This window comes from Sinocyclocheilus anshuiensis, unplaced genomic scaffold (assembly GCF_001515605.1).
Source record: "Sinocyclocheilus anshuiensis isolate Anshui unplaced genomic scaffold, SAMN03320099.WGS_v1.1 scaffold25, whole genome shotgun sequence".
Classification (NCBI taxonomy): domain Eukaryota; kingdom Metazoa; phylum Chordata; class Actinopteri; order Cypriniformes; family Cyprinidae; genus Sinocyclocheilus; species Sinocyclocheilus anshuiensis.
This window is the reverse complement of record NW_015536477.1, coordinates 884272-907543: the sequence shown is the minus strand read 5'-3', so window position 1 is coordinate 907543 and position 23272 is coordinate 884272. Positions and strand designations below refer to the sequence as shown.

At 39.2% G+C, this 23272-nt stretch overlaps 1 protein-coding gene across 1 annotated transcript; it reads right to left on the bottom strand.

Moving 5' to 3' along the window:
- Positions 1 to 7: 7 nt before the first annotated feature.
- On the bottom strand, positions 8 to 23251 carry LOC107662124 (CREB3 regulatory factor-like). Its single transcript, XM_016452070.1, has 9 exons — positions 23143 to 23251; positions 8337 to 8546; positions 8122 to 8247; positions 6007 to 7207; positions 3776 to 3970; positions 3423 to 3612; positions 3101 to 3174; positions 2784 to 2906; positions 8 to 994 (listed from the first exon to the last, which is right to left on the bottom strand). Exons 2-9 carry the CDS (start codon positions 8343 to 8345, stop codon positions 876 to 878), a joined length of 2037 nt encoding a protein of 678 aa, XP_016307556.1. The 5' UTR covers positions 8346 to 8546; positions 23143 to 23251; the 3' UTR covers positions 8 to 875.
- Positions 23252 to 23272: the final 21 nt, after the last annotated feature.

The following is a 23272-nucleotide window of genomic DNA, read 5'->3' as shown; positions in this document are numbered from 1 at the left end:
ACACACACCCACACACACACACACACACACACTCACTCTCTCTCTCTCTCTCTCTTTCCAACCTGAGACGATCGCAAATCTGTGGAAAAGGGCATCTGAGGCCTGTTTCCTCACCTGCTACTCTCCTGAAACATCCCCGTTCTACATATATACACCGAACATCAGTAACTTCGCTATACATCGGTATTTGTGTTCTTTCGTGTTTGCCTTTTTGTAGTTGGTGTATCTCAATTGATCCTCAAAAAAATGCTTGGAACAGGAATCCCCCCTGGACACTTACACCCTCAGTTTAGAGATTAATAAGTGCATAAAGTAGGCCTAACTCGGGTGAAATCGTACATGCCATGTTCAAAAACTCAGAAAGTCTGCATTTACACCTTTTTGACCGCTAAATCAAAGGATCTAATGCCTTCGTAGTTTCTCTGCAGAGTGCGCCTCTGCTTTCCAAAACTCTTAATGGGCATTTGACAGATTTAGCTGGATGCAAGAGGAAAATGGCTACAGCAAGAACTGGTGCTCATTGTTTAGCTTTTTTCCTCTCTCTTTTTCTCATTTGTTGGAAGTATCTCGTATATTGGCTTTTAATATTTGCAACATGGCGGCCTGTTGATCGATACCAGCCACATGCACACATGGTAGGAAACAGACTATTGAGTGCAAAGGTTAACTACTAGTTTCATTTCCATTGGTGCGCATGAGGTGAATATATACATACGTATGCACGGACAAGTAGTATCGTATGCATGTATTCACTTTAAATGTGAGGATGCGTCTCCAAGTGAAAATGGGCATGCAGAGTGTTGGGCCGTTACAGTGTGGGACAAGAATGGCGCAGATGGCTTCGTGTGTGCTCCGAGGTGTCTTTCGGCGTGACTCTACACCTTCGATGTGGGCACACGCAATCCCACCAGCCCTCCGGTGGGATCTCCTTTCCCAGTGTTCTCCAGGATCTGATTCACAAAGTCTGAAGTCTGGCCGGCCACTGGTGGCTGCACTGTATGAACAAAAGAGAAGTTATTAATGAAACTATATAAGTAATATAATACAACTGTTAGGTGGGAATGTCAAATAAAGTGCAAAAATGTTGCCACAATAGTCATGTGCATACGTTTTCAGACCAGGAACTAAGACTAAATAGAGTAGCAAAGTAGCCTACCTTGATCTTAAAGGAGACAAATTATGCCCCTTTTTACAATATGTGCTGCGCCATTACAGCTTGGACCTGCTAAAAAACATCTGTTTTTGTTCTGATTATCATGTTTATCACGCTGAAATCATGCGTTTTAAACCATATTAGTTTAAACTTCTGATATATGGTTTTCTGTGCGCACACAACCGAAGCAAACGGACAGAAAGCGGCCACCAGACAGCATGCGAGTATTTTTTTGAACCGGTTCATTGAAACGAACTGTCCGAAAGAACCGGTTCGAGGAAAAGAACCGGACTTCCCATCACTAGTGGAAACATGCAGATTAAAGGGGTGGTTCACTGGTTTTTTTCTAGGCTTGATTGTGTTTATGGGGTGCAGTCTAACATGTGTTAATGCTTCATCTTTAAAAACATTCATTATTTTTCACATAATTTACCTTTATTCTACACAGCTCTGTCCCTTCTCTGAGAAACGGGCTGATCTTTTCCTAGCCTAACATGTGTTAATGCTTCGTTTTTTTTAAAACGCATTATTTTTCACATAATTTACCTTTATTCCACACCTCTCTGTCCCTTCTCTGAGAAACGTGCTGATCATTTCCTTCTTTTATGAAGCCCCTCCCTCAGAAATAGGCGATGGGATCTGATTGGTTAGCTAGCCCAGTGTGTTGTGATTGGCTAAACCACCTCTAGTGCGCTTCTTAATGTACCGCCCCTCTCCTCAGCTGCATGTTCTCCGGTTGTATTGTAAACAACGTGTCGTTAATATCGCTTATCACGTCACAAACCCGGGAAGTAACTCGTTGTAGTCCCTACCAGCCGTTTTTGTAGGCATTAAACTGCCAGAATTTTAAAAGACGATATCTCCGTTTGCATTGAACTTTCAGCTTCGTAACTTTGCAGATATTGTTTATGCTCAAACAGCAACATTACACACTAACTAACGTTAAAAAAGTGAAATCGCAATCAACCACCCCTTTAAGGGGTGGTAATATTCTAATGAGATCCCTTTGCCACGTCACCAAGGGAGCGAAATCAGACGCGCTCATTTTTTCAGACGCTTGCAGAAAAAGGCCTACCAAAACAAAGTTACTGGAAAAACCTGGAAAAGTCAGATTTTCATGATATGTCACCTTTAAAGGATAAGTTTTAATAGAGTTTTGTTGATAGTTACAGGCTGTTTATTTCCCAGTCTATGCTGAGATCATGAGCTTCCAACATGTTGAAAAAATATTTTACAAATATTCATCTTGTGTTCTTTTAAAGCTGTTTTTGGAACTTATATAACAGTAGGATGAGGTCATGTCATGAGGTGATGTGCTGATTCTGATGTGCTAACAAACATTTCTTCAGAAAACAGTTTAGATACAACAGAGGTCACAGCATGGCACGGAGCAATGTGAAGGCTCTTAAAATTCTTGAAGACACAAGGATAGCAGCTGCTGGAGAAGATGCAGCTTGATCGTGCTTGTAAGGCATGCAGATTTCTTGCAACTCAGCTTGTAAGATGTATCGAGTTGTTAGTGGTGTGTTTGAGGAGAAACTTGAAGACAGCTTGTACAAGATCACACATAATTTGCATTTGCAATGTTTTACAAGTGTTAATAATAATGCAATGTAGCACATTTTCTTACCTAAGGTATCCTCAATGAGTTTATCCAGCTTCTCGGTCATGCTTGTTCCTTTGTCATGTGAGATATCCTGAACTCTGCTGACTATCTCTTCTTTGATTGCATTGATCACAAACAGCAAACAATCTGAAAAAGAAGACAATCATATATTTGTCTCATTGGCAAATTTGCTCGGTTATAAGTATGCACAAAAACTTAACTGATCTAAAAACTAGTCTTGTTTCAAAGGTAAGCAAAGTGGTTACACTCAATCTACACTCTACAATAAACAATATCAAGCACTTCCTTTAATATTTAATTTCCATGTCTAAACAATGTACCATATTCAGTTCCAAGGCCCCATAACTTGACTTTGTTGGCTTCATACTGAGCTTTCTTTTTCAGCCTGCAGGCCCTAGGGAAGAAAAAAAAAAAACACACACACAGAGAGAAGCATCAAGAAGAGTGTTTCACTAAAAAAGTCATTTTGGTGTGCTGTATTTCAGCATTTTAATCATTTTAAACAGCACACAACGTAGTTTACCCAGTCTATCTAGAGTGGTATTGCTTTATAGGATTTTCAGTTTAAGGGAAAACATTTGGATGTGAGCTTTAAGAAATAAAAGAAGTAGTAGTTCAAGGAGTACGTGGATACGGCTTTACCTGGATGCAAGCTTGTTCTTCTCCTTTCGAGACCGAGGCCGAGCGGTTAGGGGTAACTCACTAACCGGAGTCAGGTCACTAATGACTTTATTGAGTTTCCGGAGTTCATTGCCGATCTGAAGCAGCTTCCGAGGGTTTGGAGTAAGATCTTCCACATCCGTCCGCCGCGACTTCTTCAGTGTGTATTTTCCTAAACAATTCAGACAAACATTAACGTTAAATATATCAGGCTTAAAGGGAATTTTCATAAAAGCTTTAAATACTGTGATCTGTTGTAATTATAATCTGAAACATAAGTTGAACAGGTCCTTCTTTGTTCATAGATTTTATATGATGGGCAGTGAATGTCTCACCATGGTGCAGGCCATTCTTTTGGAACATGTTGCTGGGAAGTGTGTCTCTGTCCCATTCGGAGGGTTTCAGCATGCGCTCCTGTTTGGATGGGATGAGCTGCTCGCTATACTCCCAAAAGTATCGACGCTTTCCCCTCTTCCTGGAAATTCCAGCCGTCAGGCCTTTGACATCATCAGCCATATCAGTGTCACATCCTGTTTGAAAGATAGGATGGTAATGAGGCAAAGAAAGAAATGAACAATGATCTTTTCCTATCCTGCATTTACAGAATCGCTAAACCATTATAATCTTGTAAATGTACAATCATAATTCTCAATTCAACCATAACAAGTCACAAGGGCTCGTTCAAGATATTAGTAGCTTCATAGTTTCAAATTAGGGCAGCGCACACAAGTTTTCACTAGGGATGCACACAATACCAAATACAAGTACTGATACTTCTGTTTTGGTATTTGCTGTTACGTATACCAGTATTTACCAGTACAGTCCAGTGAGACTGATGATTATTATTTTCATCAAATATGAACTTTAACAGCAAATACAGGAGACTATAGAAGCATACCGCAATGGATAAAATCACAATGTTTACAAACCAATCTTCTGCAACACTTCCGTGTCCTTTAGACCAACCTGGGAAAAAAAGCTTCTTTTTTTTTCATTTCAGGCTTCATTTAAGCTGACTAGCTAACAAAACAGTACAAGACAAAAAAATATATATTATACGTTTCCAATTATTGTTTTTGACAAGTACAAAATTTGGGTCTCTTCCGTTTCCAACAGGATGGGTGGAGGAGGACACATAGATTTTGACACAAATCAGCATCCTTCAAAGATCCCTATCTAACTGTTTTCTGTCATCTTTTCTGGTGTCACTATGTCTGCACTATTTGACAAATACAAACTCTGAAATTGCAAACTGCTGCAATTAATCATATGCACTGGTCAAAAAAGTTTTACCAAAGTAAAATATGCATATTGCAATTTAATAAATATAAAAATAAATAAATAACTACACATTTGCTTAGCTATCTAAATGGGGACATTCCATAGACATCAAATGTTGTAAACGGAAACTCAAACATGCTTGTATGACGCACGTGAACCAATGAGGTTTGTTCTTGAACATCAAGCAAGTATGTACCATATTTGATGTGCTCTATGTATGCGAGTTGATCAATGTTTATATGTGACTAAAAGGCTAAATTAAATCTGTGCATCATATAAAGTGATCCTGTATCTTTAAAAGATTTGGATTAAACCACACAATTCGTATGTATTACTTTTACGATGTCTCTTTAAAATGTAAAAAAACTGGACTGGACTTTTAATGGAGGGAAATACATTTTAAAATATCTTAATGAAACACATTAAAGTCTTGTGGTTTTGGAACAACATGAGGGTGAACAATTGAAGACAATTTTCATTTCTAGGTAACCAAACAGTTTCTGGTCCCCATTGACTTTTCATAGTATTTTTTTCCCAATACGATGGAAGTCACTGGCGACCAGGAACTGTTTGGTTACCCACATTCTTCAAAATATATATTTTTTATGTTCAACAGAAGAAAGAAACTCATTCAAGTTTGGACCATTGAGCGTGAGTAAATGATGACAGAATTTTCATTTTTGGGTTGACTAAACCTTCAAGTACACACAGACACACACAAACACACACAATTACAAAATGCGTACATTTTTTGCTCCATAACACCACGCAAACAAACAAACAAATAAATAAATAAAATACAAGAAAATAATAAAAAAAAATAACCGAAGAGATTCACGCATTTAAGAACCTGTATGCATTTGCTTTTGGGTGGCATCACAACAATTTACTGTAATTTAAGTCATTTTTATGTATAACAAAGTATTGGGTAAGATCATCTGTTAGTTTCACTTCCCTTTGGTTATCTGCACACAACCTACAATGCACTTTCCAAGTAGTTAACTCCTAGAATGAACTGGATTTCCCAATGCTGCTTAAGAGCAATGACATTCTAGGACAATTAACTCTATATACTCTCTCTTTCTGTTCACTCAGTTATAGACCTATTTGTACTAAATGTACTGTGCACTCGCTTGGTGGCACTGAATTTTGTACCTCCAAAAGTCTGATGCTTTGTGTTTCGAATGTACAGAACAGCATGTATTGATACCAGTATCATTTATAGCATCCCTAGTTTTTATGCATTTGTCTACAACAGCATCAAGAAAAAGATGTCATTTCGCACCTGGCTCTGAGAATGCGTCACTAACGTAGTCGTCTTTGTCGCCCTCATAGTCCTCATCTTCCTCCTCCTCTTCCTCTTCATTCTCTGAGAGCTCATGTTCACTGCCAAACCCTTCATCATGGTCTTCATCATCTAGATCCAATCCCTCTGCCTCCTCCTCTTCTTCCTCTTCTTCACCTTCTTCCTCCTCCTCCTCCTCCTCTTCTTCCTCTTCTTCCATGTCAGCAGTTGCCTTCCCTGCCAGCCTGGCCCTGGTCAAGAATAACGAGTAGTTGTGCTCTTCCTCCTTCTTTTTGTCAGCGGCAGAAGCGTCGGATCCAAGGGCACTCACGGTGAGCAAAGTTTCACTGCCGGCAGCTGCAGCGAAGGGGACTTTGTGTGGCACCGTCCTCAGGGTCCCTATTTCTGGACCAGGACCAGTCGGTACCTCTCGTTTAGGAGTCTCCACTCTCTTTTCACAGCTAATGGAAGAGGCTGTGTTAGAAGCGTCGACGGCTGGGTCCTCGCTGACCTGCGAAGCTGACGACTCGTGCTCCTGGATAAGAGGAGAGGCAGAAACACTAATCTGGGCGGAGCTCTCTACTAAAGGCTTGCGTGGTACGCTGATGCGTACCTTGGCTTTGCGAACGTAATCCATGTTGTCCAGAGGTGCAGTCGAGGCTTTGCTAGGGCCCTGAAACTGGCCCTTGGCCATTATGTCAGTGCTGGAGGGAACAGGCCAGGTAGCTTTCTGGGATCCCTCGGCAAAGTCCGGCAGAGGGTTGTGACTCGATGAGGAGCTGGTTGCAGAGTGGCTGAGTTTCATAGTCTTCTTGGCCATGGTGGGAGGTGGAAACAAAAGCTGCTTTTGACCCACCAGCAAGTCCGGATGGTAAAGAGTGTCACAAACTGGCTGCGAGTCCTCACTGTTGAGCTGGGCCAGGGTCGGTGTCTGTCCTATCACCTCCTCATCCTGGTAAGGGCTGGAAAAGTCATCAAGGCCCAAGAAATCTACTTCCTTGGTGCCCCAGATATCACAACTGGTGAGGCGAGTGTACTTAGTCAAGTCCTCCCAGTACGTGTCCCACTGCTCAAAGTTTGAGCTGTAAGCAGGGTCGTTATCTACCAGTTCAGGTAGATGATCCATGCTGTCCAAGTCTTTGCCGTCTCCGACTGTGAAAATATTTCCTCTAGGGCTCTGGCGACAAGTCATGTCCCGATCCTGCAAACGTTCAAAAATGTAACTCAACTTTGTACGGCAGACTAAAGAAACTGGTGGGGTTTTCACACTTGAAATTAATAACCCAGTGTCATTAACATAACCCTGGGTAATCTTGTTCCATGTTTTACACTGTCTAGACTTTACCTTGGGTTGTAATTAATTTAGGGCTGTTAGGTTTCAGGATTTCACATTTCTCATTTGAGCACTGTGTTAATGTTTTTATGTGCATATTTACGAGGTTAGTATCTTTTATTGGACAAGTCCAGTATGCAGCCTGGTTTAATGACTGCTTGTCCATTTGTGGAAATGTTGCCACAACTATTTCTAGCGATCTTCTGGAACACTATGCAAAAATAATACTTTCAATTTGTCACTCTATACATGACACAATGTGTAACCATTATGTGCTGAAAATTGTATTTAATTAAATGCACAGCACTTGGGGCCCATAGCAAACTTCCAAGTGGGCCCCAAGATGACTTGTGTGATTTCTAGACCTGGAAAACTCATGCAAATTAATAACATTTTAAAACACTATAGGCACTTTGATAAAGAATATACATTTTTCTAGTTATGCTAAGCTTAAAATATTTAATCGGGCAGAAATTGTCTGTAAAAATATTTTATAAAATCCTTATCCTTTTAGTAAATCAATGAACATGATTTACATATTTTTTTACTTATTAATTCATGGCCACATTTTTTAGTCGTTCCCGCATTTTAGATAGAGTGCGGTCACCATTTCATTCCCTCATTTTAATTTAGTGAAAATGAACTACGATTTAACTAAAACAAAGGAACAAATTAGCACAATGCCACTATATCTTGTTTTTCCATGCGTGTAAGTTCTGTAGTGTGAAAATCCTCTAGGTATGAATAAAAATGGAACAGTAACACTGTGTGTATGAACTTACCAGTTCATACATGAAATCTGGGTCAGAACTGTTAGCCAACAGGTCTGTGCTGGTCAGCACCTGGTCAGTAAAAGAGCAGTTTTGAAAGGCATCCCCAAAGGGAGTATCCATTCCGCTAATGCTGGGCTGTAAGAAGAAAGCAAGAGAAGCATACCATGACATCTATTTCAAAATACCTCAACCTGGCACCCAAATTTGAATGACAGGGCCCATACCAGAGGCATTGCAGATCTTCAGTTCCTTGACGGAAACTTTTCTGCCACCTCCCCCGTCTCAGTCGCCCTATCTTTTCGTCAATCTCTGGAGGAAATTTGATTTTATATCATAAAAAACAGCATAAAAAACAGAAAGTTCTTGTTTTAAATATGGAGGCTTTAGCAGCACATTTAAGTATGGCTGAGTTGTCCTCCTCACTTGACTGTTGTCTGTGGAAAGAAAACAGAAAAGGAGAGCAGTTAGCTAGCACAAGTGTTATAATGACACAAACTATCTGCAAAAACATCGGTGTACAAAACAGGACACTCGGCCTGCGCAGTCTGGTAAAGCAAGTCTATAAACAAAATGTCACTTACAAGCTGCTAACTGGCACAGACTATGAAAAACTGAGAGGAAACAGCTGTCAAAAACAACTGTGCTGACATTAGAACAGCCACAGACAGGTTTGTCTCATAGACATCAATGCTTTTTCACATCTGCAAACATCTGCAGAAACACTGTGGTTTTCCTAAAAAGGTCCAGCTATGGTCAAAAAAGTTAGGGAGGTTGCCTGAGATCCATGGAGGAAGAGAAGGGAGCCCTAAATTGTGTCAGATTGTTGGGCGGCATTAGTGCAAGAGCATCGAACATAGGGCTATTTTTAAAACAACATCGGCGGAACCCTTTCCCCTCGACAGACAGACAGCCATAGGCAGCGAGACCCGAAACGCTGGACACTCTCTGCATAACGAATCAACAGAAATACGTTGAAGCATGTGAGGCTTGTGCTGGCCAGCTTCAGCGCTGAGCAAAACAATCCTGTCTCTCTTGTGCTTGATGACATCATTTCCTCCTGGTGCACCAAGCAAGTCAAATAAGCGTCTTATCACCCTTTGGCTTTGTGCGCGCCAGGGTTTGCATACAGCCCACAGAACCAGAGTGAGAAAAAAACACACTGAAAAACATTTCCCTTCAGCGCTCCACTATTCTACTGTTTACTTACTGATAGCCTACAAACCATAACTAGATTTTTAAACTTTCCAAAGAAAATGTGAGTGGTGCAAATCTTTGACTGGTTTTTAGGGCGTTCTGGTTGGTTTTCCGTACATTGCTAAGAGGTATCTAGGGTGTTCTGGGTGGTTTATAAGGAGTTGCTAGGGTAGTTACTTACTGGCCAAGTCTACTCAACAAGCCACACAATTTGAAGTATTATTCTTTTCGCTAACCCAAAAGGGGAGTTCACAATGAAAGCAATGTACAGCGACAAGTGACCTGTAGTCATTTTCAATGAGAGCTCCCAGTTTCCGACGACATGAGCGACAGTAACCACTGACAACAGGATGTGGGACTTTAACTTTTAAATTTAACTTCATGCAAATGAACAGAGACTCATTGGAACGAACCGTACGAAATGGAGTAAAGTCAATAAAGCTCATGTGCTGACATCTGTGAGATAATGAGAGTTCGAATCAAGCATTGATAAATCTTGTTCATGATATGAGATTACAAACCGCTGTAATTTAAATACAAAAGCTTTCTCTTCGTATTGCACATTTTTAGCAAAACTAAAACTGTCCCTACATCTGAAAATGCCTACTTCCCTAATGAAAAGTATGTGAATTAAGTAGTATGCCCGGATTCATATGATGCGTTTCAGGTCAAAAAGATTGAATGTACGCATATACATGCCACCACAATGTCGCAAATGGGAAACTTTTATATTCACATTCATACTATAAAAAACATGCTTTTTTTAAGATTTATTTTTGGCCTTCATTATGATAGGACAGTATGTAGACAGGAAACGAAGTGGGAGAGAGAGAGAGAGAGAGAGAGAGAGAGAGAGACAGAGAGAGAGGGATGGGATCGGGAAAGGTCAACGAGCCGGGACTCGAACTCGGGACAACCGAAGTGCAATGCTGCTATATGTGGACGCGCTGCCCAAGAAGCTATTGGCTAGGGCTGTCGCGATAACCGCAATATCGCAATACCGCACTATTGACGAGCAAACCGCAGAGGAATGCAAGAACCGCAGCAACCGCGATTTTTGCATGTTTTCTTTTTTCGTAAGGTTATGCCCTTCTCGTTTTACACTTCATGCATGTGGACTGAATATTAAACAAGTTAGTAATGATAACATAATGTGTACCATGCTGATTTGTACAGAGGCTCCGTAGATTTGCACTTAACAAGTCTAAACAGACAGTGAATGAGAGAGAGATCGACTGAACGCGTGCAATTACTTGCGTCTGTCCTCCAGGCCGAGTCATATATATTTGTGAAAATAGGTTGTCATGGTATGGCGATAATACCGCATACCGCGCTATTGAGCCACTCAAAATTACCGCAAGGGAAATTCCCTCACCGCGACAGCACATATTTTTTTTATTGGTCATCAAGTTCATTACTCGTTACTTAGACAGTATGTGTCTTCAGATGCACTATGAGACACCTTGTTGTATGCTAAGCCAGTAGGCAATGTGAAAGCACAAAGAACAGAAAACATTTAGCCTTTTAGCTCTGGTAATAGATGACACTTAAAAGACATTAATTAGCATATTTTCATGATCACCAATTAATACTAATCAGACACCAAACTGAACACCCATAAAACCCACTGTCGAATAGAGTGCTACAGTGAAGACATATTTTTGTAGGTCAAACCGGAAATTCCTTCCACCAAAACCCAACAGTATTTTTCCATTGGCTTTTAGATTATTGCAGAAAATAAGCTCTGTGAGCAAATGTTTATGATTCTTAAATACACTACACAAATACACTACTCTGGAATACACTACACAACTTTTGCCCACATTTTTGCCCTGATTTACAGTCTGGACAAGTTGACGCTAGTTGTCGAAAGTCAGCACCAGTCTGCGTTGACAGGTTTCATAGAAAGTTGCGTAGCGTATCACGGTCAGCTCTTTTCAGATTTTAAAAGTTGTATAGTGTATTCCAGCCTTTACGCTTTTCACAACTTTTATGAATTTTACAGCCTAAATGCAATGGTCAGACATAAAAAAGCTAAACATAGTATATAAACAAACTACACCACAGTCGCATGACTCCAATGTTCCAACATTAAGGCTATGTTTACACTAGTGCGTTTTCATTTTAAAACGGTGTTTTAAAATGAAAACGACCCTCGTCTATACTTGCGTTTTCACTGCATTTCAGAGATGTTCTCCATCCACACTACACAATCGAAAACGCATGTCACATGACCATTCATGCAGGTACAACCATAGATATGTATACATTATCTATGGTCTACGATTATTACTGATGTATTTTATGTTGTAGAATAAAACACAAAAATATCCTGGGTTTGTGTTAACCAGAGCATTCTGACGAGCTGCATCACTGTGTGGTATGGTGCCTGCAACGCTTCCTGCCGCAAGACACTTCAGCGCATAGTGAGAGCAGCTGAGAAGACCGTTGGTGCCTCTCTCCCCTCCCTCCAGGACATTTACAACACCCGTCTCACCCGCAAAGCCCTCTGCATTGCAGGTGATCCCACCCACCCGACACACAGCTTCTTTAGTCTGGCAATTTCAATTCTCTGTGTGTATGTGCTGTACATGTGGAAGAATTGACAATAAAGCAGACTTGACTTGACTTGACATATCTATGGGCACAACAATGAGCATGATGTTATTGTTTACACAAGGATAGGCAGAGCGAATGTGGGCTGCCACGCCATCGTTTTCAAAAGTCTCAGAGTCTACGATTATTACTGATGTATTTTATGTTGTAGAATAAAACATAAAAATATCCTGGGTTTGTGTTAACCAGAGACCTTATTTCAGGCATTTACCCAAAAACCCATTTAAAAAACCCATTGAGTTCAGGGGCCCGTTCTTCGTACGTCGCTTATTACATCCGAGATGAAATGTCACATCCAAGATGATATCATCGCGTTAATCAGGATCTGGCTAATTCGGTTCTTCGAACGCAGCTGTTGCTGATGATTAGTATGGCTATAATTAAAAAAGACACCTGATGAAAAACTTGACCAATTTCTGGACTTTTATAAGGAAACAGCCAAGCGAACAAAACTACATAAATGTGATAATAGATAAATGAAATTTGCACAGTTTTTATTTTATTTTAATTCTTTACATGATTCCCAATTAGGCTATTTATATTCACGATTTCTAATATTTGTACAGGTTTTACAGTTTTATTTCAATGTAGTAATTAGCAATTCATTTAATTTTATATTTGAACATTTGTTACGTGACAGCATTATTTAAAGTTTCTTAAGGGTCAAGATCATGTTATCTGCATCTCCTGCGGTCCATCAAGCCACTCCCATAATAGCTGTCATCACTCAAATTAATGCACGACTCTACATTATCTGTATAGCATGTGTGTAAGACTCGAATATGAAGTAATAATTTTATGACGAATAAATCTTTCAGTGAATAAAGCTGACTGTGTCTATAGTATTAAAGACTACACAACATTATTATATTATCTTTAAATTCATTTTTAAATTATTATTTTAAATTATTGTCCCTGGATTAGTAGGGTACTCTTGTAATAAAGTAGCGGTGGTAGCGGACAGATTTTAAGTATCAATTCTGCTTAAGAAGATGCGATCTAATCCTGTTTACATGAAATAAGCCTGCTCCCGAGCAGGTTTAAGCTTACAGAACTGTTGCTATGACAGCAAGCAAGTCCAGGATGAGCTTCGAAGAACCAACCAATCCAAGATCATGCCAAATCGTCAACAATCAAATCCAGCTAACTGAGTTAGCGACGTACGAAGAACGGGCCCCAGGACTATAGAAGCTAAATTGCTAACTTGTTTCTGGGATTTGGCCAACAAAAACACGTCATCCCAGCAGCAATTTATAGTTTTAGGGTGGAATAAGGATAGGATTCTGTGGGGGAATAGAATCTTTCTTGACACCGGCAATGGATTTCTGTATTCCAGAAAGAGGAACGTAGGAACGTAAACCTAGCAAAAGGTACAGTGACCTGGTGGGCTCCAGCAACAAACTGCTGTCAGTGTGAATGGGCATATGGGCAATAATAATAATAGTGATTTGCATTGAGTCCTCCTACAACAACCAACATGTACATTGGTCAAAACTGGGGCTGGGCTGTTAATGGACATTATGGGGCAATTCAGTCTGGAAGAGAGATCAAACTCTGCATTAGCAAAGTGAAATGAGGAAGAGACACAGGCTCTCTGTATGAGCAATCCTGCCAAAATATATATCCACCTGTTGTGATAACTCATCTCAGCATGATTGCTATAAGGAGGGCAATGTGGAGGAACGTCTACCCAGCAGATTTACATTCACAGTACAGTATCACTGTTTACGTGTTATTTACCAATATTAATTTTGATATGCTAGCCTACCAAGGACTAACAGCAACACATTTAATGATGTGAAAATACAGGACAGATGGAACCAAGAGAAAGAGAAACAGAAAGCAGCTGATACGGATTATTTTGTGTAGCAAACAAGAATTGTTCTCATGAATACAAGTCCCTGAGTGGCTGAAATGAAAGGTCTCTCAATAGGATCTGGGAGTAACAGACTATAGATCAGAGGAAACATGATGCTAGTGCTTTTGAAATGATGGTTTTGCACTAAATACCCATGCTCAAAAACGTCACTTCAAAATGGCACTTGATGGAGTCTGAGGTTAGCCAATCAAATCTCAGTTTGGTTTTGCAAATGTTTCATCACAGAGGGTGAATATCACAAAATCAAAATTTTATTTAAAAAACTAGTGTTGATTTAGTTAAAAAATAAGATTTTCATTACTGTATACAATTATATAATGCAAACTATCGTTCCTAAGTTTGGGGTCGTTAAGATTTTTGAATGTTTTTTTAAAGAGGTCTCTTATGCTCACCAAGACAATTAAATATTATTAAATATTATTACAATTTACAATAACAGTTTTATATTTTAATATATTTTAAAAATCTATTATATCATTGTGATAGCAAAGCTACATTTTCAGCAGCCATTACGCCAATATTCAGTGTCACATGATCATTCAGAAACCACCTGTTTTATATGGTAATTTGCTGATTTGCAGCACAAGAAACATTTATTATCATCAATGCTGAAAACAGTTGTGCTGCTTAATATTTTTGACCGGTAGTGTATGTACAATTAGCAATGTTAGATTCATGAACAAATCAGTTGAAGAGGTTCACAAAACTGGTCTGAATGATTCGTTCGTGAATAGGACTGAATACGAATACGTCCAACAGGTAAGGACCCAGCTTAAAGGGATAGTTCACCCAAAAAAGATCCAAGATGTAGGTGACTTTGTTCCTTCAGTAGAACGCAAAGCTCGTCGAAACGATCGGTCTGTGCAAGAAACTGAACAGTATTTATATTGTTTTTTACCTCTGATTCACCGCAATGTATGAGCTGTCTGAACTGTCCTGAGCGCGTCCTCGACAGTCTGAGCGAGAGTTGGGGTGCCTCCAGGACCAGGGTTGGGAACCACTGCTCTAGGCTATTAAAGCGGAGGAGATGATCAGTCCATGCTGCCGCTTCTAACCGAGGTGCTACAGCGATCTGTCACTCCACATTAAACAGTGCCAAAACGGCATTTAATATTTGAATAGTGTAATAAAATGGACAGAATTTGAAATCTAAAACTTTGTTTCATATCAAAATTAACAAATCCTAAAACTTATTGCAATTTATTGGATGGGAGGCACGTTCATTATCTGACAGTCTAGACCAATCGATTCTTGGGATTTATGAATCATTATCGTTTCATAAAAATGAGAATCGATTAAAATCGAGAAATCAATATTTTTTACCCAGTCCTAGTAAACAGAGATTTGAGATTTGCTTTTGTGCATCATGCATGCACTTTTGAGATTATTTATTAGTGCCCAAGCACCAACAGTGCATGGACCCTATTGCAATTGCTCTAAAAAAAGTTTCTTCTTCTTCTTCTTTTTCTTCTCTAAAGTGAATCGCATTTTTGAGGGCCTAAACATGCTTGAAAACTCACAAAACTTTGCACACGCGTCAACTGGCAAAAATTTACATCTGATATGGGTCTCAAAATTGGGCATGGCCACCTCTAAAATTTCCAAATTCGAAGAGAAATCCTTGAGCGAAGTCCTAAATGCAACAGAAAGTCAGCCATTTTGAATTTCCTCTACGATTTTTGTGCAGTTTTTGCCATTTTCAGAACTCGAGCGATGCTAAATTTTGACGATCTTGAGTTTTTGTTAAAGGGTGTGTACGTGGCGGCCTGACAAATTTTCGATGTTTCGCCATTGAAAATGACGTTGTTGTAACTCAGCCATACAATGTCCGATCTGCCCCAAACTTCACATGTTTGATAAGAGTCCTGGCCTAAACACATCTAAAGGCCAATATTAAGTTATCATAGTGCCACCTGTTGGCAACCGGAAATGACTTGTTTTACACTAACTAAAATATGCAATATCCAGTCTGTCCCAATTTTTTTGTTTGATACGAGTCCTGGCCTGAAGTCATCTAAAGGCCAATATTCAGTTATAATCATAGCGCCACCTGTTGGAAACAGGATATGTCATGCTTTGCACTAACTCAAACGTACCCTGTTCAAACTGCACCAAACTTCACATGTTTGATAAAAGTCCTGGCCTGAAGACATCTACATGCCAATACTCAGTTATAATCATAACGCCACCAGCTGGCAGCAGGAAGTTTGGCACATATAAATGACTTTGACATATTCCTCCTATATTTATCACTTTAAATGCATATTGCCCACCGTTCACTGTTTTCCTGAGGCCACAGGGTGGAGGTGGCTCCAGGTGCGAGGGCACTTTCAATGCTTCACTTTCAATTTTTATTTTTTTTTTTATTATTAAGCAAATTTAAGCTAAATCAAAATTTTAGATAAGCCACATTAACTGAAATCCATAAAAAGTAGAATAACTTATGTAAGGAGGTGCACTGAATGCTGTTACCCAAAATGCAGTAGTTGTAACAAACAGAATACGGGAGTAGTTGTGAAATGTTTCAAACCACCAAAGAGGTTTTAAATGACAGTAGTCAATTTTTACCCTGATTCAGGTCATCAGCTCATTAGTAGAGACTTCAAGACTTGAAATTGGTGTGTCAGAAAAAGGAGACATGCAAAACGTGCAGTGTTGGGGTGCCTCCGTTGGGAACCTTGGGAACCACTGCTCTAGGCTATTAAAGCGGAGGAGATGATCAGTCCATGCTGCCGCTTGTGCTACAGCTGCTACAGCGATCTGTCACTCCACATTAAACAGTGCCAAAACGGCATTTAATATTTGAATAGTGTAATAAAATGGACAGAATTTGAAATCTAAAACTTTGTTTCATATCAAAATTAACAAATCCTAAAACTTATTGCAATTTATTGGATGGGAGGCACGTTCATTATCTGACAGTCTAGACCAATCGATTCTTGGGATTTATGAATCATTATCGTTTCATAAAAATGAGAATCGATTAAAATCGAGAAATCAATACCCAGTCCCCAGTCCTAGTAAACAGAGATTTGAGATTTGCTTTTGTGCATCATGCATGCACTTTTGAGATTAGTGCCCAGTGCCCAAGCACCAACAGTGCATGGACCCTATTGCAATTGCTCTAAAAAAAGTTTCTTCTTCTTCTTCTTTTTCTTCTCTAAAGTGAATCGCATTTTTGAGGGCCTAAACATGCTTGAAAACTCACAAAACTTTGCACACGCGTCAACTGGCAAAAATTTACATCTGATATGGGTCTCAAAATTGGGCATGGCCACCTCTAAAATTTCCAAATTCGAAGAGAAATCCTTGAGCGAAGTCCTAAATGCAACAGAAAGTCAGCCATTTTGAATTTCCTCTACGATTTTTGTGCAGTTTTTGCCATTTTCAGAACTCGAGCGATGCTAAATTTTGACGATCTTGAGTTTTTGTTAAAGGGTGTGTACGTGGCGGCCTGACAAATTTTCGATGTTTCGCCATTGAAAATGACGTTGTTGTAACTCAGCCATACAATGTCCGATCTGCCCCAAACTTCACATGTTTGATAAGAGTCCTGGCCTAAACACATCTAAAGGCCAATATTAAGTTATCATAGTGCCACCTGTTGGCAACCGGAAATGACTTGTTTTACACTAACTAAAATATGCAATGTCCAGTCTGTCCCAATTTTTTTGTTTGATACGAGTCCTGGCCTGAAGTCATCTAAAGGCCAATATTCAGTTATAATCATAGCGCCACCTGTTGGAAACAGGATATGTCATGCTTTGCACTAACTCAAACGTACCCTGTTCAAACTGCACCAAACTTCACATGTTTGATAAAAGTCCTGGCCTGAAGACATCTACATGCCAATACTCAGTTATAATCATAACGCCACCAGCTGGCAGCAGGAAGTTTGGCACATATAAATGACTTTGACATATTCCTCCTATATTTATCACTTTAAATGCATATTGCCCACCGTTCACTGTTTTCCTGAGGCCACAGGGTGGAGGTGGCTCCAGGTGCGAGGGCACTTTCAATGCTTCACTTTCAATTTTTATTTTTTTTTTATTATTAAGCAAATTTAAGCTAAATCAAAATTTTAGATAAGCCACATTAACTGAAATCCATAAAAAGTAGAATAACTTATGTAAGGAGGTGCACTGAATGCTGTTACCCAAAATGCAGTAGTTGTAACAAACAGAATACGGGAGTAGTTGTGAAATGTTTCAAACCACCAAAGAGGTTTTAAATGACAGTAGTCAATTTTTAAAAAATAACGTTTATTTTATGATGCCAGCTTTCTGCAATATTCAAATTTTTTCAAAATTCTTACTAGTTTTTTTGCAGTGTGCATTTACAGTCCGCCGCTTTGTTATGCACAAGCTGAAGAATCTTAAGCATAGGCGTTCTGTGATCAAATTGGTGGCCTTTGCGCTAAAGCTACAGACACACTTCGGCTAATACACAGGAAGTATGACATAAGACAGTCTAGTGCTTATATACGATTCATATTTAACTTTAGGGTTGGGTATCGTTTGGAGTTTTTTTCGATACCGGTGCCAAATCGATACTTTTAAAACGGTTCCGGTGCCTGAACCGATACTTATAAAAAATAAATAAAAAATTACCCCAAAAAATGATGGATTGGCCATTAGAACAGAAATAGAATAGAGAGTGCAAATGTTAAAGGGTCAAGTTATTTAATAAAAAAAAACAAGCAGATAAAATTACAAGTAGCATTAGAATAGAGAGTGCTAGAGTTAGAGGGTCAAATGAAGATGAAAGAGATGTGTTTTCAGCCGTTTCTTGAAAATATTAAGGACTCAGCTGCTTGGATTGAGCTGGGCAGGTCATTCCACCAGGAGGGAACAGTTAATGTAGAAGTCCATGAAAGTTTTATCATAGGTAGAATGCAAAATGTTTCAATACAAGCATTTCAGTCAAATGTAATTTATGCAATATTTCAAACCTTTAACCCACTTGGGAAAAGTTTAAAAGTAGCCCAATTCTGTGGAGAAAACGCGGACTTGACAACCCTGCATCTAACAAGAGCTACCGGAGTCAGATTTGCCTGATCACAGGTCAAGAATAAAGAGAGATGACTGACAAGACCATGCTGGAGTATCTTGTGCTCAACAGATTCTGAGCTCACTGACAAATATCTGATCTTGTAAGATGTGCTGTTCTAGTACATACCGGTTACATAGGTACCGGTGCCATATTGGTACCGGGTTTCAGTACCCAACCCTATTTAACTTAGACATGTCTTATTAGCTCCAAGGTCTGTCTGTGCCTTAAAAGGACAGTCTGAGCTAATTACAAACAAGCTTACATTTTGCAGTCCAGCCTTTAAATGCACAGACTTACTCTGCAAATGTCAGAAGTCTCTGCTCGCTGAGACAGCAACAGCACTTCTTACACAAAGGCAAACGCCTGGCTCTCAGTCTCACACTCAAGGACAACTGAAGCGCTTTGAAAAACAACTGAAATAGTGCATTAAAGCTGCAGTCCGTAAGTTTTGCCTCTTTGTCGCCATCTCTGTTTGAAAACCTGCAATTGCAGCTGTTTGCGGCATTATATTCCATGCGTGGGGTTGTGCTCCAGCGCGGATTAATCTAATGTTTTGAGGTGAACGTGTGGCAGTCAGTCACCGCACCGGTGTGGATATTTACTGTATTCACAATCACAGATTCTAGCCTACATCTTGGAATATATGACCCAAATAAGAATTTTCACCGTATGCTGTCATCTAAACAAGTAAGTAACAAGTCTGCCACGTTTGTTCTGACCAACTGAGGAAAAAAGGATTACAATAAATCGTGCTACCAATGGTGATTAAGTGCAACGATCGGTTAGCTTATATCACATCAAACCGTGCAATTTATTATTATTGTTATACTTTGTTCTCAAATTATTAATGTTAACATCAGCATTGCGTGACTATGAGTATAGTGTGTATTAGCGTGTGATTTCAGTTTCTGTATAGTCTAATCTCTAATTGTCATTTCTTTATGTTTACAGACGTGACGTAATGACGCAGTGCCATGCTTGAATTTCCCGCGAAAACCTACCCCTACCACTCAAATTAGAAAACATTATTATAAGCTTACCATTGTGAATCGGACTAAAGTAAGGCGATAGTTTTGAACATTGGCTGGTCATGTACTTTCTCAAATATTGATTTCGGATCATTTTTAACCAAAAAAAGTTACGGACGGCAGCTTTAAACAAAAAAGCACCTCTCTAGTGTTATTATTTTGTTGTTGACTAACGAACAAGCTATGTGCTTTGACAGAAGCAGGGTGGGCGGAGTTAATGCACACGCACGGTGATAATGGATACCTTCATGAGTGATGCGAGTTATTATTGATTATTTTTTTAATACTATTATGAATAAACCGTCTTGTTGTTATATCTAAAATTTTTTGCTCAGACTCGGCTCAGAGAGCACATAAATAGCAAATAAGTAAAGCTAACGTCAGCAGCCATGGCACTGGACGAGCAATCGTTATTATAATCCAAATGGGCAAACAGTCTAAATTATTATGCAAGTTGACTCGAGATACAAAAAATGCAAAACTGCAAAGTTGCATTTGTCATCCGTCACCGTGACAGCAAGTGGACTTTTGAAACTGGAATAATGAGTGGATTACGCATTTCAATTGGCAAGAGAGGAATAACACGGATGGAACTTTCTTGGCAAGGAGGATTGTGTGCATCACAGTCAGGTACGGAGAAGAAGGCTTCTTACATTAGGTAAGACAAAAAGTTTAATTTTCGCAACTTGTTTATTGACTTGTTAATAGCAATTTGCTGTGGAATATGCGCCGATCGGGTCCAGTCGGGTCTGTGTCTTCCCGGGTGGGTTCGGGTCCATCTTTCAAATAACTGATGTCCGCGTCGGTTCCGGGTAGTACATTTTTGACATTTCTCGGTTCTGCACGGGCCCGGGTCCAACTTTCAAAATAATAGACGGGTCCGGGTCGGTTCAGTGTAGCACATTTACGGGTCTCTTCGGGTTCGGGTGCGAATTTTTGGACCCGTGTAGACCTCTACTTTGAATGGCTTCCCAAAGTAAATGTAATGGGTAACGGACTCCACATGGAGTTTGTTGCAACATGTTCTTAATATCATGTTAATACCAACCATCTTTGATCATCCGATTACTTGCTTCAGAAGACATACCGTGCACATACTGCATAAAAAGCGCAACAAATGCAAAGGAATAGCCTGTTTTTTGTTTTATATTTTTCCAAACATTTCTCAGTTCTAACAAAATAAATGTTATGAAATAGTTATGTGCAAAAGAAACGTACAATATATACATCTGAAACATGTGGGGATGTGGATATATAATATATGCAGTGCTTTTTGAAAATTACATAAGAAATTAAGTTGATTTTACTTCTATCCCTTTTTCTCTCTCGCTTTCTTGTACATTATTTATACATTTCATAATAATAAAGTAGTCATTAGTGATTAAGCTGTTTTTATGTATTCTTTTTTTTATTATTATAATAATTACAAAATTCTCTCATGGTTAAGTCATTATTATACATTTCTAATTTTCTAATGACATTCAGCACTATTTTACATCAAGTGAAAAGTTTTTGTTCATACTATTGATTTTAAAACAATCTGTTTAATTGGTATTAGCGACCTCTGAGACATTATGAAAACTTTCTGTATGGATACATTTTTATCAATTTCTCCTTTTATATTCCAAAGAAAAAAGCATCGTGTTTTTTGAACATTAAAGCATGTCAACATATTCTGTTACACCAAATACACAAAGTAATGATCTTTAAAAAAAGCATCATATGACCCCTTTAATATTTAAAAAAATATGAGGGTGAATAATAAGTGTTATTAAACACTTAAAGTGTTAGTAAAAATCTGAGTTAAAGGGTGAGTAAAACCAGGGTAAAACACATAATTCCTCACTTATTCAAATTAGGATGTGGACTTATTAGGACTTATTCAACTGTCCTATAGATGACCACCCCTGCAATGTTTACTTGAAGACAGTATGACCTACTAAACAGCTCTCGACTGCTCACATTTCTACACTTCACACCGATTAGACACATCTGCATTAAACAAATAAAATGAATGACACTAAAACGCTTAGCGTAATTTGTGCGTTATGGCCAAGAACGTATATTACTCTGACCTACTAACACTTCACAACACCCTGAACTCAACATGGCCCCCTTCAAAAACAAACAGCGTCAACCTAACCCGTAGCGATTCTGCGCCAACGCCCACGTATTGGCGTGTTCTGATTGGCTGCAAGCAAATCCATAACCCGCCTCTGCAAGCAAAGCGATTGCACCTACTCGATGTCAATCAAGCACAATTACGCATAAACGCCCCTTCTCGTAGCGCTTGGTTGAGTCGACGAGCAACAAACAATTTTGCAGGCCTCCCTCATGTTACGTAAACAGATGGAATGCGAAACATTAGCTCCTTATAAACTTTGAGTTTACACACAAACACATGATTTCCAAGTTTTAACAAAGCAGCTGGCATATGAACATCATTTTGCGATAAAACGACTCGTTCAAACGGATCACAAACTGCGTTTTAAAGCATTCGAGTTTCTTTTGATGCACGATCAAAACACATTAAAATCGTTTCGGACAGTTATCAATGTGCCAAAGGCAGTCTAGATACCAGAAATACTATCGTGTTTCAATTTTACTTTGCATCGTGCTGAGGGGGGCGTGTACCCTCACAGACTTAGTGGGGTTAATTCTAGTAAGACATCGTAAAATAATCTATGAATACAAAGAAAACAAGTTTCCAAGTCACTAATCACCTCGACTGCTACATATATGTATCAGATCACCTTAGTGTAACATATTTTTGATAAACAGATATGCACAACTTTCAAACAATGGTCTAAAATGTCACTGAATGCTGTAAAGGCTAGGCTTTCTACACCTGATTTATATCATTAGATTATTTATAAAGGATATGGGTGTGTCAACTGGAGGAGATCTCCAAAAGGTGCAGTGCTGGAGTCCAAGCAATGTTCTAGAAGTTCTCGTGTAATTGAAAGCGAACGACCAACATCTTCTACCCTTACTCAGCAGCAATGACTAGCCAGCTAAGCAACCACAGGAAAAAATATTGATCTGAAAGAACAAACGGCCACCTCAAGCTGCAAAAACAAACAGCACAGCGCTCTATCAGTGAGGGTAGAGTGCTTTCACACTATGGCCTCCGTGTCCCTCCCCTCTGCTAGCGAAACTTAGCCAGAGAGCTAACTCCAAGAGACAATGTTTTGATAATCCTTAAACAACTATACTCACACATTTCACAGCGTTGTCATAGACAAAATGATGACTCACCTTTAAGCTACCCATATACTAGTACAAAAATGGTTGTAATTCCAATTGTATTCGCCTTTAGGAAAACTTCATGTCATTCTTCTCAATCCACGCCGTCTTCCTCTCTGGTTTGTTTTGTTTATCTTCTTCC

Excerpts from the sequence above, each read along its gene's own strand:
- LOC107662124 (XM_016452070.1), bottom strand. Across the intron at positions 2,907-3,100 it reads GGGCCTTGGAACTGAATATG|ATTGTTTGCTGTTTGTGATC; the intron begins GTACATTGTTTA and ends CTTCTTTTTCAG. Across the intron at positions 995-2,783 it reads ACTCATTGAGGATACCTTAG|TGCAGCCACCAGTGGCCGGC; the intron begins GTAAGAAAATGT and ends TTGTTCATACAG.